This window comes from Eleutherodactylus coqui, chromosome 2, assembly GCF_035609145.1.
Source record: "Eleutherodactylus coqui strain aEleCoq1 chromosome 2, aEleCoq1.hap1, whole genome shotgun sequence".
Classification (NCBI taxonomy): Eukaryota; Metazoa; Chordata; class Amphibia; order Anura; family Eleutherodactylidae; genus Eleutherodactylus; species Eleutherodactylus coqui.
This window is the reverse complement of record NC_089838.1, coordinates 118244130-118263757: the sequence shown is the minus strand read 5'-3', so window position 1 is coordinate 118263757 and position 19628 is coordinate 118244130. Positions and strand designations below refer to the sequence as shown.

At 45.6% G+C, this 19628-nt stretch overlaps 1 protein-coding gene across 3 annotated transcripts in view; it reads left to right on the top strand.

The window, feature by feature from the left end:
- The window catches only part of SLC41A2 (solute carrier family 41 member 2), an 85637-nt gene that overhangs the window by 7907 nt on the left and 58102 nt on the right, over window positions 1-19628 (top strand). Inside the window, exons 1-3 of one of the 3 annotated variants that reach the window (XM_066591447.1) lie at window positions 5290-5433; window positions 10174-10742; window positions 13189-13296. In XM_066591447.1, the coding sequence (XP_066447544.1) occupies window positions 10224-10742; window positions 13189-13296 (627 nt within the window). In that variant the 5' untranslated portion in view covers window positions 5290-5433; window positions 10174-10223. Of the gene's footprint in view, window positions 1-5289; window positions 5434-7726; window positions 7820-10173; window positions 10743-13188; window positions 13297-19628 lie in introns of those variants that run through there. The other 2 variants (XM_066591446.1, XM_066591445.1) reach the window with 2 other exon arrangements.

Below are 19628 nucleotides of genomic sequence, written 5' to 3'. Positions count from 1 at the left end.
AAAACAAACCCCCGACTAAGTATTGCATGCCTAACACAGGAGGAAGTGCAGAGCCGGTTAAGAAGGATTAAAATTGATAAATTGCTGGGCCCATATAAAATACACCCAAGGGTTCTAAGGGAACTAAGTAACGTGATAGATAGACCGCTATTTCTTATATTTGGGTTTCTGAAAGACGCAATTCTAGAATAGCTAAAGGAAAACAACAGTATAACTCATCAGCAGCATCGGTTCATGAGGGGTTGATTACGTCAGACCAATCTCATCATCTTCTACGATGAAGTAAGCTCTAGGCTGGACCTGGGAGAGTCTATTGATCTCGTATATCTGGACTTCTCTAAAGCATTTGACACCGTGCTGCGTAATAGGCTGATATATAAAATGAGACAACTCTGTCTTGGCGAAAACGTGTGTATCTGGGTAAGGAACTGGCTCAGAGATGGAAAGCAGAGGGTAGTAATAAATAGTTCATACTCTGATTGGGCCACCGTTGCTAGCGGGGTGCCACAGGGTTCAGTATTAGGTCCCATTCTGTTCAATCTATTTATCAGTGACCTAATAGAAGGACTATACAGTAATGTATCAATATTTGGAGATGATACAAAATTATACAAAACAATTAATACAAAGGAGGACAATGTACGGCTACAAACGGACCTAGATAAGCTGGGGGCTTGGGCAGAAAAATGGCAAATGATGTTCAATATTGATAAATGTAAGGTTATGAACATGGGCAGGAGAAACGGATGTCACCAATATACACTAAATGGAGTACCGCTAGGGAAAAATGATATGGAAAAGGATCTGGGGGTATTAGTGGACTGTAGACTTAACTGGAGCAACCAATACCAGTCAGCTGCTGCAAAAGCCAATAGTCTTGGGGTGGGTGTATTAATAAGGGGAATAGAGGCGAGGGACGAGCACATTATCCTCCCACTATATAAGGCACTTGTCAGGCCTCACATGGAGTACTGCGCACAGTTCTGGACACCAGTGCTCAGGAAAGATGTCACAGTGCTGGAAGGGGTTCAAAGAAGGGCAACTAAACTAATACATGGAATGACGGGACTGGAATACCCAGAGAGGCTATCCAAATTGGGATTATTTACCCTGGAAAAAAGACGGTTAAGGGGCGATCAAATAACCATGTATAAGTACATGAGGGGACAATACAAGGATCTCTCCCATGATCTATTTATACCCAGGACAGCGACGGTAACAAGAGGGCATCATCTACGCCTAGAAGAAAGGTTTCATCACCAACACAGAAGGGGGTTCTTTACTGTAAGAGCAGTGAGACTGCCTGAAGACGTGGTGATGGCATAATCGGTATATTACAGGATATAGACATCAGATGACCAGCAGGGTTGTTGATCCGGGTCTTGGAGAACTCAAACGTTGATCCAGGGGTTATTCTGACTGCCATTACGGAGTCGGGAAGGAATTCTTTCCTCCAAATGGGCCAAATTGGCATCTACCTCGTTGCTTTGGTTTTTTTTTGCCTTCCTCTGGATCAACAAGAAAGGGGGGGGGGGGGGGGCGTAGAAACAGGCTGAACTAGATGGACATTGCCTAACATGCTATGTTACCGGAGTGCCATTCTTTTCTATACAATTATGTAGGAGAACTGGCCTAACTGCATAGATGAATGTGCCCCAAGGTTTCCCACATCCCTTTAGTATATAGTTCAGCATATTTTTCATGTCTCTTCAGTTTGTTCTTTGACAGACCAGCTACATGACGCAATAGGTCACGCTGAGCAGTTGACGTGCTGTAGGTGTAGTTGTTGGTACAGGCATGGTTTAGCAAGTACGTTCTAAAGGTCTATTTCACTAACCGGCTTAGTGACATTAACACTAGCCAGTAGTGATGACATGCTCCTTGTTGCTTGACCTGGTAAATACATAGGGCTTAGTGACTTCAGAATGCGTTGGTGTTGCAGCTCCTTAAAACGTAGCAGTTTGATGAATGTCTTGAATACAAAGTAAATAGCATGGATTCCAAATAGTCATCGTCGGCATCAAAGTGCGTTGGAGAATCCGCTTTAAAGCAATGCAAATAGTTTTTACGCTATTTAGTAGTGTAATAGTATGCCTTCTGTACTCAGAGAAAACTGCGCTTGTTATAGAATATTAAAGGGGTTGTCTCGCGAAAGCAAGTGGGGTTCAGCACTTCTGTATGGCCATATTAATGCACTTTGTAATATACATCGTGCATTAATTATGAGCCATACAGAAGTTATTCACTTACCTTCCCTGCGCTGGCGTCCCCGTCTCCATGGCTCCGTCTAACTTCAGCGTCTAATCGCCCGATTAGACGCACTTGCGCAGAAGGGTCTTCTGCCTTCGGCTCGGTCTGGCAGGAGCGGCGTTCTGGCTCCGCCCCCTTGTACGCGTCATCACGTAGCTCCGCCACGTCATGTGTCCGATGCCAGCCTCCTGATTGGCTGGAATCGGCACACGTGACGGGGCGGAGCTACGCGATGACGCGTGGAAGGGGGCGGGGCCAGAACGCCGCTCGTGCCAGACCGAGCCGAAGGCAGAAGACCCTTCTGCGCAAGTGCGTCTAATCGGGCGATTAGACGCTGAAGTTAGACGGAGCCATGGAGACGGGGACGCCAGCGCAGGGAAGGTAAGTGAATAACTTCTGTATGGCTCATAATTAATGCACGATGTATATTACAAAGTGCATTAATATGGCCATACAGAAGTGCTGAACCCCACTTGCTTTCGCGAGACAACCCCTTTAAGTGTTAATCTGTCACTGCTCACCGGGCCTCGTATATACAACTAGCTCAGACAACAAGTGGGTGAATTGAATAAGCACCAAATTCCTGATTTTTAGCTCTAAAAGAAATGGTTTGATGACCCCCATCACAATATAAGAGTCTAGTTTTCAAGCAATGCTTGTCTTAGCTTAGATTGCACCCTGGGTGCCGATGGGCTGACAGTGGCACATTGGAGTATCAAAGGGAAAGAGACAGAGCCAATAGGAGGAGGATTCATGTAGCTCCATAAGAGGTGCTGCACAGAGGATGAAGATTTGACGGTCAGGGGTTGTCCCGTGCCGAAACGGGGTTTTTTTTTTTTTCAAACCCCCCCCCCCGCCCCCCCCCCCCCCCCCCCCCCCTCCCCGTTCGGCGCGAGACAACCCCGATGCAGGGACCTAAAGAAAGCTTACCGGAGCGCTTACCTTAATCCCCGCGCTCCGGTGACTTCTATACTTACCGGTGAAGATGGCCGCCGGGAACCTCTTCCTCCGTGGACCGCAGCTCTTCTGTGCGGTCCATTGCCGATTCCAGCCTCCTGATTGGCTGGAATCGGCACGTGACGGGGCGGAGCTACACGGAGCCCCATAGAGAACAGGAGAAGACCTGGACTGCGCAAGCGCGGCTAATTTGGCCATCGGAGGGCGAAAATTAGTCGGCTCCATGGGAACGAGGACGCTAGCAACGGAGCAGGTAAGTATAAAACTTTTTATAACTTCTGTATGGCTCATAATTAATGCACAATGTACATTACAAAGTGCATTATTATGGCCATACAGAAGTGTATAGACCCACTTGCTGCCGCGGGACAACCCCTTTAATAATAACCCCTGTGCAGTGAGCGGGGGGCTCCTAGCAAGCAATGGTCTTTTTTTCCCCTCACTATGGCTGTGACTGACGGTGAAGTAGTGGACAGGTTTTGTATAACACGGCCGTTGGTTGCAGTTGGGAGTGTCACTTGTGGTGTCCTGGTGGTGGCCCTGTAAGTACCACATAATGGTATTAAGTTCTGTTCACATTTCTGTTGTTCTGTATGATTGGAGTAAGCATCTTTCAAAAGTTTCCTTTTTTTTTACACAGCAGAAGTGAAATTTCTTGTACTTTCCTATACCATCGCAAAAAAATATTACATACACACGAACATATACTGACTCTAGGGGGTGCATCCCCCCCCCACACACACACTTTTTGGCAAGCAGTGACACGCCGTCGGGTCTTTGGTACATGTGCATTTCCTCAGTGTTAAGGCCCATTTAGACACAACGATTAATTATTGCTCAAAAGATGTATTTCGAGCAATAATCGTTGTCATTTACAGCGCAAGATGATTGCTCAGACGTTGAGCGATAACCTGCGCTCCAAGCGGAGAATGCAGAACACAAGCATGGTGTCCCTGCTTGTCTTCTGCATCCAGCTGTTCTCTGCTCGGAGCGCAGGTTATTATACAGCTGAGCGCTTCATGCCGGGTATGGAGAACAGAGCTGGACAGCTCTGTTCTTCATAGCCAGCCTGTTATCAGAGAGCGGTATACAGCTGAAACAATAGTATCAGCTGTATCCCGCTGTGAATTCCTGATAAGGCTGATCTTTAAGCACACTGAAAGACAACGATGAGCGACGGCTTAACAAAAACTGCATGATGTCAGTGCAGTTAGACACAACGATTATCACTCAAAAGATGGCTTTGAGCGAATTTTAAGCGATAATCGTTGTCTAAAAGGGCCTTTAATGTCCAATATAAAGAGTAAAATAAATGTGACCAGAGCCTGATTTGGGTATTGTAAGGTACTATTTTGCTATCCCCGTATGGCAGCCTTATGTTTTATATAAGATGTAGCTGCTGACTAGAGGTGTATAGAGTGTCGGTGCCTACGACTTCACCAGCTGTAAACATATCCCTCCACATTCTGCTCCTTGACCACAGAAGTCTTGTATTGGATAAACTGTCTGAAATATGCTAAATATATGTAAGAAGTTCAGAGACAAAGAAAAAAAGGGGTTTAAACATGGGAAGACAACAGAAAGGCAATAGGAAAGTATGGCTGTAGCGGGGTAGGACCACTGGGGCCTGTGCCTCAGGCGCTGGGAGCCAGGGGCGGTGCCAACAATAGCTTCGCCTTGGCTAGGATATTTAGATGAAGGGCTAATATGGGAAACTGAAGTGTTTCCGCAGTGAAGGAAAGACTAGGTACAGCTCTATGCAGAAAAAGGTTAATGGGCAAAATAAGGATGAAAAGTTAGTGAGACATAAGAACTTTGTCCTTTTTACAGTAAGGCGTTGTATGTTGTCTTGTCACGGTGTTTAAACCCTCCCGTATGAAGAGGTCCCCTTAGTGCACAGCTAGCTTGGTTGTACGTCTTGTCTGTCATCAGTTGGCTCTTGGTGGCCCATCCTTCTTTCCGGTTCATGTGAAGCGTTGATGGGAAGGCGCAGCGCCGTGTTGTGACATAACTTGGAATGTGGAAAACAATTCCCTGTCGTCTTAAACAAAGTTGTAGCAGATATTTTATCATAAGTCGTAGGGAAAGTTCATAAAGTGCAAGGCTTCACCGCTAGTGGTTGCCGTAGGATGTTCTGCTGCACATGTAGTCTGTGTTGACTGTACTGGTATATTTGAAGTTACTGGCAAGGCTTATTGGACGTATGAGCTTACTGCACATATCTAGGTAGGTAGCTTTACGAGACGGCTATCTTGTCTTCACATTTGTTTACCAGTCCTATGGTTTTCTTTCTTCTTCTCATAGTTTATAGTATGGTTACACCACAAGATTACCTATATATACCTGATGTATCATGGGTCTCTACTTTATAAACATGTGCAATATACCGGATAGATATGCACATACTACAACCCTACAACAACCCCCCCCCTCTCCACACCCTAAGGAAATATACATTTCTATGCATTGTTTTTTGAGAAAGTAGTATAGAGCCCCAAAAATATTAGACCCAAATGGTTTTTGTATAATTTTTCCATCCTCACTAAAAATGGAGCTGTTGTGTGTGAACATGTTTAGCTACTTATTTAAAGGGCCCTCCAGTGAAGTTTTTTTTCTTCTTTCCATTTGTAATGTAACTAGCCCCCCAGTATATATAAATCAGCTACGGTAGTATTACCTTGGTTAGTTCTAACTTTCTATCAGACACTTCCTGGAGATGTTCTCCTCAGGTGGTCATGTCATCTCATTCTGACCACCTGAGATTTACCTTGGTCTATGACCTTCTTAAACTAGGCAATTAAGAAGACTGCATAACTCCTATGATGGATCCCTAACACACAAGCTCTTCAGAGGGGGACACAGACATTCCTATCAGTGTTACTGATGACTAGAGGCTCCTGTCACACAGTTATAATAGAGGAGATCACAGCTCAGCCTCCTAATTATGATCTGTAGTTTATTTAAATAACGAATACAGAATGCTTATATAATATATATATATATATATATATATATATATATATATATATATATATATATATATATATATAGAATACAGAAGGTAATGGCAGCGTTTCCCTGCAGTAGAGATGGTACAGTCTCTGGCTGCTCATGTGATGCTGTGCTGATGCATCATAGGATTGATGGCACAAAATAAAAGCAACATCAAGATGGTGCCTGCTAAGTGTCAGACAGGAGGTTGCACTGCATGGAAGTGACTGCAATATACAGAGGAGACCCCCAGAGCGTGACAGGCAGTCTGGTGCGGGGGGGGGGGGGATAGAAATATGTGTTGTTTTTTTGCCTGAGTGGCTCTTCAGTGGTAATCCCTAAATTCTGGTATAAAAAAATTGTCTTTTAGCACATGTGTAACAATCCTCTGATCACTATTGAGAATATGTCTCTCTGTGAATTTTCTTATGTACTGATGCTGTGCTGGGTCTGGCTTGTTGTTTTTTGTGGATGTTGGGATAGATTGAATGGGCCAGAGACCAAATTGGCATCCATAAGTGCTGTAAGCTAAAGCACTGTTCCCCAACTCCAGTCCTCAGGGACTGCCAACAGGTGATGTTTTCAGGATTTCCTCAGTGTTGCACAGGTGATGTAATTATTGTCAGTGCCTCACACATTGCCACAGGTGTTCTTACCATAGGATATCCTGAAAACATGACCTGTTGGGGTCCCTAAGGACTGGAGTTGGGACCCCTGAGCTAAATGATAAGTACTTTACCACTTTGAAGTGGATATAGTTTTTGCACACATTTCCTGGTTTAAAGCGACCTTCAACTGTCTTCCTCATTGTAATCGTTATCAATTGTGACTTATTCTTATCTGTTTTTGTATCTCTTTGTAAACTGTAGATGACATTGATCGTGCTGTTCTATAGCTGAGCACATTCCTGTACATACCATATTGCAGGGGTGGCAAACTCCTTTTCACCGAGGGCCACATCAGCCTTATGGGTGCCTTCAAAGGGCCGATTGTAATTGTAAGACAGTATAGTAATAGCGACCCTCATAGTGGCCGCAGTACTAATAGTGACCCAAGTAGTGATGGGGACCCCCATAATGGCCCCAGTACTGATAGTGACCCCATTAGTAAGGGACCACAGTAATCAGAGTGGCTTCAATAAGAAGAGTGGTTTCCATAGTGGCCTTAGTAATAGTGCCCCCCCCCCCCCATAGTGACCCCAGTAATAAGTGTCCCCCATAGTAGCCCCAGTAGTAAGCGACTCCAGTAATCAGAGTGGCTCCAGTAGTGATGGGGTCCCCCATTGTGGTCTCAGTAGTAAGTGACCCTCATAATGGCCTCAGTAGTAACAGTGACTGTCGCAGTATTACCAGTAGTAATTGTGGCCCCAGTAGTAATAGTGACCCCCCCCCCCCCCCACATTAGCCTCAGTAGTAATTGGCCCCTGGCCGTCCAGCATTCCTACAGACATTCCATTCACCCAGCCTGTAGCTCCGGTCCGGCGGCAGCCGCTCCTGAGCCTGTAACTGCTGGCCTCTCGCCTCGGCATGTGCGCAGTGTACAGGGCGGCACACAGACACAGCAGGGAAGAGGTCAGCGATCATAGACTCTGCACGGCCGCCGGACCGGAGCTGCAGACTGTGTGAGTGGACTGCCTATTTGGTTGTTGCATGGCGGCGGGCCACATAAATGAGGCAGTGGGCTGGATTTGGCCCGCGGGCCTTGTGTTTGACACGTGTGCCATATCGGTTAACTACCGTAGGTATATACAAAGTAAATGGTGGAGAAGATTTACCCATTCTGTCTTATTATTAGACGTGGCAAACCTATACTAGAAAGTCTTTAAACACATCAGTGTTATTATAGTAGTTCCGCTGAGAGATAAATCTATTCAATCACTAGTCTAAGGGCCCTTTTACACTGAACAATCGGTAATAACTGTTACTGTTCAGTGTAAACGTTGCTGGCGAAGGACAGATGCAAATTTATCTGATTTTATTCATTTTTCAGCTTCAGCAAGCATAAAAATTAAACTGATTGGCCTGTGTAAACAGGCAGTCCATTATCGGAGGTGGGCGATTGGAGCAATCTCCAGTCCACTCCACCTCCATTAACTGCGCGATCATCACTCCTATGGAAAATCACAGACGTGATTATCGCTCGGATGGCTGTTGGTTCCTGTAGCGTCCAACAATCATTGCATGTGAAAGGACCCTAATGACATTCCACTAATTAGTTGGTTTAGTTTACTCCTAAGGTCTTGACATTTTTTTTTTTGGCAAATGATGTCTCATTCAGGCTGCATCCGTACGGGCTACAAATTCTCGCTGCAAAATCATCGCTACAATGTAAAGCCCATGGTTTCCGATGGGTTCTTTCACATGAGCGATGTTTTGTAGCCCGTGCGGATGCAGCCTTAGGCAACTCCTTTTGCCAAACCTAGTAAAAAGTGTAAGTGTCTAAATATGGGGCAAAGTATGTTCAACGGTTTTCTGATGAAACTTGCGCCAGAACTCTGTTGAATTTTCATTAGTGAATTTGCCCCAATGTTTTTATCTTGTACATGTAATCTGAAACCATAAAGTTATCCATGCGGACCCTCAGTACTCATATAGAGGTCACTCTACTTACTAATGCTTTTTTAGTATTTATTAGATTTGGGCATTGCAAGTAAAGCCTCATTTACACGGGATGAATGTTGGGCAAACGATGCCCGACACTCATCCCCACACATACTTGCTCTCATGCTGTTGCACAGAAGCTAGTATCATTGGCTCGCAGTGGTGCGGCTGCAGGAGATTTCACTCCTCGCTCTCCCCTGGCCCTCTCCATTCACTCAACACAGCAGCCGTTCAGTACTGAACGGCTGCTGTTTATTCTGAACGATCAGCATTCAGCATTTTATGCAGCCTAAACAATGAACGATGATCCTTCAGCGTAAACCGCATCCGTTCAGTACTGAACGGCCGCTATATTATGTCAATAGAGAGGGGCGGGGGAGCACGAGGAGAGAAATCTTCTGCAGCCGTCCCGGCCCCCTGCTGGCCGCTCTGTCAGAGAGCCAGCGATACCCACTCCTAAGTAACAGCATGGGAGCGAGTACACACAGGGACAAGTGTTGGGCATCGTTTGCCCCGACATTCGTCCCATGTAAATGGGGCTTAAAGTACGCAAGAAAGGTTTAGTAATTCAAATTTCAAAATCGCTGTACAATTTGAGTTAAGGTACTTTTATAGGGGCCGCCAGTCATCAGAGTAATCTCTTAATAGAGCGATTACTGGCATATTTCATCCCATGTTAACAGGACCCAACATGGCAATTATGCGAGAATCACTCACTTGTCAGAGTTGCTTGGTTTTTGGCTTGCCTAAAAAACAAGTGACTGTTAACCTGTTTTAAACAAGCAGCTACACATCTATGACCGACGGCCTGTTGACTCTGAATGGAGGTGGGTGGCCGGAAGAGATCTCTGTCCTTATTCAGTGAGCGAGCATCACTCCTGTGTAAAATACTGCAACCAATCGCTGGAACATCTGTAAGGCGCTTAAGTGCCCAACATTCGTCCCATGTAAAAGGACCCCAAGTCTCTGTATTAACTAAATCGATCTATTTGTTAACGGATCACATTTACACCATGCCGATGGTCATAGAAGCATGGCCATAAAAAGTGTCCCAAAAGTGCTAATTGCTGGCTGATCCGCTTTCTTTCCTATTCCAACATATTGAAAGTACTGCAATACTGAGTGTCTGGACTATTAATGTAGCAGCCGTACATCTAGGATCAATGCTCCAGCACTCAACAAGATTGTAGAATAGACAGTCATGGACTTTAACTCATTCAGTTACTTAATGAGTCTACGTAAAAAAAAAACAATATTTGACTAGCTAGTTTGGGTTACAGCACGCACGGTAATACTAATGAAGCCTCCGCAGAATGCCAGACATGTATACATATGTAGCGTCACATAAACCGGTCTTCTTCTTGTGTTCTTGTAGGGACCATCTCAACGGTATTTCACCATTCCTGAAAGGAAGACTACAGTAGAATGAGCGACAAGCATGGAAGCCCATACACTATATTTACAGAGGCAGATCCAGTAGACTTCACTGTTAGCTTGAAATCCATTCAGTCTGACAAGTTCTTATCTCTTCTCCTGAGCATGGTTCCCTTAGTGTGCCACAAGGGCCAGGAAGACAGACTGAAGAAAATCAATGGCTTGTCACCAGCAGGACACAGCTTTAACCTCCGAGCTGACCAGCATCTTGAGTATCATCACTTCTCTGAGCCAAACTATCTTGGAAATGGCCCCAACTGCTCAAATATCTGCAGTGCAAGCTACGACTACGACACTTACGATTACTGCGATGGGAGGGATGTCTCCGAAACGGACGCAATGCTACAAGATGGTCGGAATCCCGGAGATGGGGACACTGACGGCCTGCTTGAGGGGAGCAAGAAACTGCCAAAAGAATCGAGCTTCACTATGGCGCTCCAAATACTCGTACCGTTCCTCCTAGCAGGGTTTGGAACGGTTTCTGCTGGAATGGTTCTAGACATTGTACAGGTCTGTATCTGTTGTTTTGGTATATGTCCCCCCGCTCACCCCTTCCTTTTCAATAAAGTGATATATGAAGTTATGAGGAACGTACCAGAGCACAAATAGAGATGTCCCACTTTGCAGATGCTTATGCAGTCCCGAAAGCACTTGCAAAAGTTCTTCTGGTGATGATGGAAGATATTTGGCCTTTTTGAATAGTAGTTAAGGCCTCATGTCCACAGGCAAAATATGATTTTAAATCCACAGCAGATCACCCGCATGCGGATCCGCATCCCATAAGGATGCATTGCCCACCCACGGGTAGATAAATACCCGCGGATGGTCAATAAAAGTGAATTTTTAAAAAATGGAGCATGAAAAAAAACGTGACATGCTCCATTTTCGTGCGGGTCTCCCGCAGGCTTCTATGGAAGCCGTCTGGATCCGCGGGAGACCTAAAATAAGTAACTTACCCGCAGCGGACCGGGCAGGTCTTCTCTTCTTCACGGCCGGATCTTCTTTCTTCGGCCCAGGGGGTGTGCCCGGCACATGCGCGTGGCACGCTGCCAGCGTGCTGAGTACATCCGCCGGCCGAAGAAAGAAGATCCGGCCGTGAAGAAGAGAAGACCTGCCCGGTCCGCTGCGGGTAAGTTTATTCTTCTTTTCAGTGCTCATGTCCGTGGGGCAGGAGGGACCCGCTACGGATTCTCCATGGAGAATCCGTAGCGGGCCTGATTTTCCCCGTGGACATGAGGCCTAAAGGGTTTTTCAGCTAGCATCCCATTTCATAGCTAATGACTGTTAGATCAGCTGGAGTCTGGTTTCCAGTCCTTCTCAAAACACAACCACATGGAGTGGCGGTCTCGGGCTTGTATGCTGTCACTCCATAGGAACTCTGTGGGAGTTGTGGCTGGAGGAGTTTCACAGACAGGAGGCTAACCTTCCCTAGATCATAATTTGAGGGTTTCCAATTGAGAATGCGTGGCTGTGGCAATAAAACACAAAATAAACGACTCGTGTAAATACAGCCAATGAGCACGTTTTAATGAACTTAGTTTGTTGTATATATGTGTTCTCTAACTACTTTTTAAAGACCTTGTACTTCTATATTCGTTGCAGATAAGGAAGATGGAACAATACCTCTGCAGCGCCACCTATAGGATGGCAGACCCTTTATTACGGGTCCTTGGAACAATGATTGGGAATTGAAAACCAAGCCAGAATCCATACACGTATACCTGTTTCGGGGGTTTTGCCCCTCATCGGTGTGCAGTAGGATCCTCGCTTGGCTAGTGAGAGGCTTGTGACGTGAATAATTGGCGCTGCAGAGGTATTGTTCCTTATTTGCATATTACCCAGAGGAGCATGCATGGCCTTATAAGTCTCCTCCCTCACTGTCCAGGTGCTCTCCTTAAGGAGAGATGTTACCCCTCCCGCCTCCTATATTCCTTGTTACAGTATGGTTTCTACATTGTAGCCACCTATGGCTTCCGCCTCTAGAACACATTTTTTTTCTGTCAATTGGAAATCTTTAAACCTCCGCTCTTGAATGACATTCTAAAACATCCCACGGTTCAGTCGTCTTTAGAAATGTAGCCACTTTGTAAATTTGTAATTAAAAAGTATACAACATAAATTTTACATGTTTAATCAACTATTCAGATGAAAATGAAAAAAAAAAAGTAGAATTCTATTGAAATCCTGTTACCTGGGTGCAGTGCATCGTGGGAGCTCAGATAACATGGTTAGAACTGTCTAGGAAACCACTGATAGGGCAAAACTGAATCACTAGAGTTATGGAAGAATTAGAATATTTAAAGAAGGGGTTGGTGTTGAGCTTTCTCTGTCATCCCTGCAACACAATCATAGGTTGCCAGTGGGTTTCTATGACATCTGGGGCCTAACAATGGCCCCCAGGTTTGGCATTTACAGTAGGCTAATGGGTTGCCCATCAGTTTTATACTGATGGGCATAATACCCAAATACAAAAATAGAAGTGGAGCATGCATTTACAAGAACCTGTTGGAAATCATAGCTTTGTCTAGTTCAAGTCCCCTACAAGGCCATAAAAAATATAATTAAAAATAGTAGAAAAAAACCTGCCTTTTTTTGTCTTTTAAAGAAACGTAATAGAAGTGATCAAAAAAGCCGTATGTTCCCCAATATGGTACCAATAAGAACTACAGCTCATGTGCAGAAATCTTGTACAAATATGAACCCCATTCTCTTCAATGGGGTCATACAATGATAGAATTCTGAACTTGAAGCAACTAAATCACAAATAAGAAAAATCCAATTAGCAGGTAACTACCGCACACATACCGTACTTACACGCATGTTACTGAGACAGGAGGACTTTACAGCTGTGCTTTATATTCTGTACTTCTATGTATTTCCCTCTTCTCTTTTAGAAGAATGCCGATCTGTTACTGATTATAATATTGATAACCTGCTCCTGTTTTTTGTCCAATAGCACTGGGAAGTGTTCAAAAATCTTACAGAAGTCTTCATCTTGGTTCCTGCGCTGCTTGGCCTTAAAGGAAACCTAGAAATGACATTAGCATCCAGACTTTCTACTGCAGTGAGTATTAGTACCGGTCTAACGTTTCCTTGTTGTGTATTGTAATTATTGTAAATTATCTAAGGGTGGTTTCGCATCTATGGCAGGGATTCCACTTTCCTGCTCCGTTCGAGGAGCGGGAAAGGGGAATCCCTGCTGCTGAACTCCTCCATCTCTGCACTCATTGACTATAATGGGGTCTGTCCGTTCTCCGCTCAGCTGACCAGCTTTTGGACTGTAGAAAAAGTGCTTCAGGCAATGCTTTTTTATTCCGGTATTTTGAGTCTGATGTGTGATGGAACCTCTGAATGGAGGTTCAAGCGTAGATGTAAGAATGGTCTAAGGCCTCCCTCACACAGGCGTTTGCAGAAACTTGCTGTGGTGTCAGCAGCGCTGTCATGCATTTTTGACAACGTTTTGGCTGCAGTTTCAGCACAGCTAAAAACACAGCCAAGGATGCTAAAGAAAAAAAGAATCAATACTCAGCTGGCGCTGTCCGGGTCCCTGACGCTGTTCTCCGCAGCTCTCGGCACTTGTCATCGCCAACAGAGGATCTTTTGCTAGTGACTGGGTTTGGAGACCCACCTCCAGCAGGAGATTGCTCTGATTGGCTGAGCCTGCTGAGTGTCAGCAGGCACAGCCAATCACAGCTATTCATTGAATGGCTGTATTTGGTGCATTAAGTGCCGGCTCTGATTGGTTGAGCCGGCACTCCTGAGCCAATCGGAGCAATCCCCCGTCACTAGCAATAGATACTTTGTAAGGGATGAGAAGTGCCCAGAGCAGCAGGGACCCCAATGGCGCCAGCAAGGTGAGTGTTCCCTTTTTTTTTGGTAGTATAGCTAGGGCTTGCATTTAGCGCTGCCAAAAAACATGGTGCCTAGTTGTGCTACCTTTTCAATGGGTGGCGCAGGGCTAAAAACGGGCAAAGATAGAACATGCATCGTTGTTGAAGACGCTGCGTTTTGACGCTTGTGTGAACAGTCCCATTAAAATGAATGAGAGTGTTGTACAGCATTTAGCACAGCGCAGAAAATGCAGCGCTAAATGCATTACAGCCAGGATTATAGCCGAGGACCAAGCGCCGTATATTTACGGGTATTACAACCTAAGATATTTATCGTATATCAAAAGTAATGGCAGAAATATCTGGTAAGTGCAAGCTCGTCTTCCAAGACCCCCACCTTCCCTGAGAATGGAGTTCCTTCTCCCCCAATCTGCACTCCGGAGCGGAGGAGACAATACATGCGTATGGCTCTCTTCATTGAGGTTTATAGCTTTTGCGGTAACAGTCTAGCATTTCACAACTCCCATAAAACTCAACGCAGAGAGCTGCATGCATGGACGGCCACCTGTGACTCATACTCATTTCTGGAGTGCCAAAGAGGGGCCAAGAGTCCCCATTCTCCTGATACATGGGGACTTGGATATGACTATACAGTGCACCATTATCACACGCCCTCCATGCTCCTGAGCTGTGTACCACTTCTCTTCTCCCCACCTGGAAAGAACATGTGAGCATCCACAGCCAGACAACCACTAGTGCGCAGACGCTTGTGGCTCGCACAAAATGGCATCGTGGACCATGGGATCTGCACCCCTGCACTAAACTGTAGGATATTTGTGATCATGACTATTTATTACTGCTCCAATGCCTTTCCTCTTCAGAGGCTTTGGAGCAGTAATATGGTTGCAAAGATGTATTTAGACTTGAAGACCTTTCAAAGGAAATCTATCACCATAGTTATAGTGCCCTGAGTGACTGAGATCTTTGGTGCAGCCAGGGGGCACTTACTTTTGTTAGCTGTCCCGATTTAATAACATCAGTGAGCACAGTATGTAGTCCATAATATGGTGTGCCTAAGGGCAGTTAAGGCTGCCCTTAACCCCCATCATGTTGAGGCATACTTTCCACAAGTTCTCTTAAAGACCCAAAGTCCACCGGCGGAATTAATTTGCGGGAGATCCGCAAATCAAGCTGCCCATAGGGATGCATGAGCGTCCACAAAATAATTAAAAGCATGTGGATGTCATTCACCCTCCTGGCGTGTCCATCGCGCGCGCGGAAAAAAATAGCAGCATTTTCCATTTTTCTGCGGATCCTGCACGAACTGCTTCCATTGAAGTCAATGGAAGCTGTCCAATCCACGGCACACCCGCAGCTGACGCTGTGAACATGCCATGACTCTGCGGGAAAGCAGAAGTTTGAAAAAAGAGAGACACAAAAAAATGTACTGCGTGGCACGCCAGCCGGCAGAAGAAAGCAGATCCGGACGTGGACAGAAGACCTGCATCGGCTCGGGACAGGTAAGAAATAGTTTTTAGGCCTCATGGCTGCGGGCACGGGTGGAAACTACTGTGGGATTCCACCATTGGAAACTGTGCGTGCCCATGGACATGAGGCCTAAATCTGGGCAGGAATAGCTTGCCATTCCTCTTGCACAGCTGTGACAAGATATTGTGAAGATGGGCGAGGGTGGCGGTGTCGTACCCGTCGCTCCAGTCCGTCCCACAAGCGCTCGATTGGATGAATGAATAGTTGTTACAAACCAGCTTTTTATTTTCCCCATGCCCTACCCAGCATACCATTTGGCAAACTCAGCATTTTGATATTTGCTGATTTTTCTGCAGTGTCCAAATACTTTTGTCCATATAGTGTAGAAAGAAAGCAGTCAACCAGCACTGGAGTATCCCCAGCTTATCAATACCCATGACTACACAGTGTGAGTACACCGTAAAGCCATTCATTCTGTTATCATTACACCATAAAAACAGTTTTTATGGTAGTCTATTACTATTTTATGCTGCTCTAATAGGGCGGTATAAACCAGCGCCAGCTTGTCCTAAAGTCTATTATACCATAAAGTCTTGGCACCAACTAACTTTTTTTCTTTCTTGATTGTTATCTTAATGATTATGCAAATAAGGCCTGAAGGGACATCAGGTGATTTCCAGCTTTTATATTTTTACTTGAGCAAGGCACAAATACTTCTGACCGCTGTCTCACGGACCGCCGCACACACTGAGGGCTGAGTGCACACATTGCTGTATCTTGGTTGCAGAACCTGCATCAAATTCTGCAACAAAGTATAGTACATTGCAAATCACCAAAGGTTTCACAAACCCCTTCACACACAGCATGACATATCGGCACCAATTTTAGACAAGCTACATATTCTGGAAGTCACAGGATATCCTATATTTTGTAGACTTGTGCAGCAGGTTTCACCCGTTTGCTATGTGATAGTTGAAATCTGGTACAAAATCTGTACCAAAATCCAGCTTTGCAGTATGTGGACCTTCACATCTGAGCAACCTGTGCTCTTGTGAGTGTGATGTGGAGCAAAAAAGATATTCTGGGTTTTTACTATTGATGACCCACCTTCAGGATAGGTCATGAACGGACGTTCAGCAGGGATCCACTGCTCCAAGATCCTAGCTGATCCTCCGGCCTGCTGTCAGTGCAGTGGGGCCAAAAGTCATGGTCAGGTCTAGAAGTGTAATAGCTGCTTCATTCTCACTGAAATCAATGGCATCAATGCCTTCTATTAAACCTTAAGTGTAATCAAAGGCATTGTTCGCTTTGATTTCAGTGGAAGTGAAACTGTTTTAGACTTCTGCCTCTGACCACTGCTGACGACTTCTGACCCCGCTGCGCTGACAGGGGGCCGGAGGATCAGCAGGGATCCTGAGCAATGGACCCACTGATCAACTATTGATGACCTATCCTGCGGATACATCGGCAATCGGAAAAGCCTGTATACCCCTTTTAACTGAAGTCGCACTTGATTTTTGTTTATGGTTGTGAAAGTAAAAGGAAAAGTTGTAAAGTTTAAGGCCGGCTGCACACGGCCGTGAAGGGCTCCGCCGTGGAATTCCGCGGCAGAGCCCGTCACAGCGCCCCCAGAGACCTGAATACTTCCGGAGTCTTCCGTCCCGCATGACGCTTCGGCGCGCATGCGACACGCTGGCCGCGGCATATGATACGCCCACAGCGTCACATGACGCGCCGGCCGCGTCATGTGACGTGGTGGGCGGGGAAGCAGTATCACGATATCTTCCGCTGTGCTACAGCGGAAGATAGCGTGACGGACGGGCTTCCATTGACTGCAATGGAAGCCGTCCGTGCGTACACCCGCGGCAAATAGTGCATGCCGGGGGTGAGGACGGGTGATTTCACGGTGCGGAATTCCGTGATGGCATTCCGCACCGTGAGCATTTAGCTATTAGGTTCAATAGAACCTAATAGCTGCGGGCAACGCGGCGGATTTTCGCTGGAAATCCGTCCGTGGGAAGGAGCCCTAACACACTATTTTTTTCCAGTCTGCCTGGCCTTTTATAGAGCTCTCTGAGATGCTGAAATGACGCCACTTTCAGTGGTCTTAACTATAGAACAACTTATTGGTGTTCTGTACCGTGCTCAGAAGAGAGCATCTTTTAGCTATAAAGAGCCACATAAAGGAGATGCAGACACATTAATAAGTGAATGAGCTTTTAGTGCCGTTCCAGCTCTTATTCACAGGAAACTGATTTGTTCCGTGTCGCCCTCACCGCGGCCGGCATTGTGGATGGAAATACGGGGGCCAGCAACTTCATCATAACTCCTCAGGAATTGCTCAATGCCAACACAATGTGGTTCACATCTAACACAATCCCAATAAAATGTTATTTGTTTCAGTTTTTTTCTTTGTAGCAGAAAAGTATCACCCAAAAAATGAATGCAAGAATGAATTGCTTTCAGCTACCAGATGCTGGCGAGCTCATTCCTCCTTAATGTCTATGCGCCCAATCTCGTGGCACACCTCTAACTTTGCATGTGGAGGCTCGAGATAATGGCTTCTGTTTCTTGGATGATATCATAAATTGTAAAACAAAGGGCTCAACATTAAATAACCATCTTGCAAAAAATGCAGAGAAGACATGAAGTAATTACTAAGCAATGCGGTCAAACAAATTACAGTACAGCATGAATAGCAGAGCTCTTACGTTTGATGTATTGTGCTCATTGAGCATCTGTCTTACTGGGCGGGTCTAGACGAACGTTTTTAGGGGATGTGATAGAATAGCTAGAATGTTTTTTGACATTGCCCTTTTTCTTTTACCCATTTAATTAGATAATTGTAAGTTCATGCTAAGGCTACTAATGCACATCAGAATGTGGTGCACATGTTTACACGATGTGGACGCCAACCAGGCGGTTGATGGCAGCTAGCAGGAATTGCAGTCGGTAGGTCAGGGAGCATGTTATTAGAGGAGTACAGAGGGGTTTGGTTTAGGAGATGTGGTATGCCTCCCTGAAGAGGTGCGTTTTTAGAGCACGCCTGAAGTTTTGTGTGTCAGTGATTGCCTGGATAGTTTTGGGTAGTGCGTTCCAGAGGACTCGTGCTGATCTGGAGAAGTCTTGGAGGCGGGAATGAGAGGTTTAAATTAAAGGGCCACTCGGTCTGATTTCGTGAGCGGAAGGTGCAAGCTGGGTGGTGAATTGAGATGAGGAAAGCAATGTAGTGCGGGGTGGTGCTGTGGAGGGCTTTGTGGATGAAGGTAGTGAGTTTAAATTGAATTCTGTATTTAACGGGCAGCCAGTGCAGTGACCGGCACAGGGCGGAGGCATCTGAGTAGTGGCTGGGCAGGAAGATGAGCCTGGCTGCCGCATTCAGGATGGATTGGAGAGGGTAGAGTCTGGTACAGGGGAGGCCGATCAGCAACGAGTTGCAATAATCGAGGCGGGAGTGGATGAGGGCAACAGTGAGCGTTTTCCATGGGAAAACCATTTAGTAAATTTCTTTCTATTTCTATTCCTTATCTCCTCATCAAAGAGCTTTATTTGTAGGAACAAAAAGCAATCCGGCACTATATTATCTCCCATATTTGTTTGCTGCATCACTTATTCTTCTAGGGGTTATCCCATTAAAATGATGCATCGCCTGTCCATAAAGTAGGCGGTAAATGTTTGATCCCTGGTACCCCCAACCTCTGTAACCCCCAGGAATCGTGAGATCTGTGCACCCCAACTCCCTCTTGGTGACCATTACTCTATTCACTTCTATAGTACTGATGGATAGCAAAGCACTTCACTTGTTTGTCTCCATAGACTGTTAGTGGAGTGGTGGTCACACTTGCTCACCACTCTTCCATTCACTATATTTTGCTGTCTTGTGAGTGGATACCACCAGGGTTTGTTTCAAGGGAATGTGGTTGGAAAACACTGATATAAATCCATGTGATTGAGGATATACCCCCACATTATGAACACCTGCTGTGAGCTTGGTCACTTCTGCTGTCTGCGACATACTTTTGGTTTGTCTCCTGGGAAGCCAAATCAACTTTTCTTCCCTCCTCCTTCTCCACCAAAA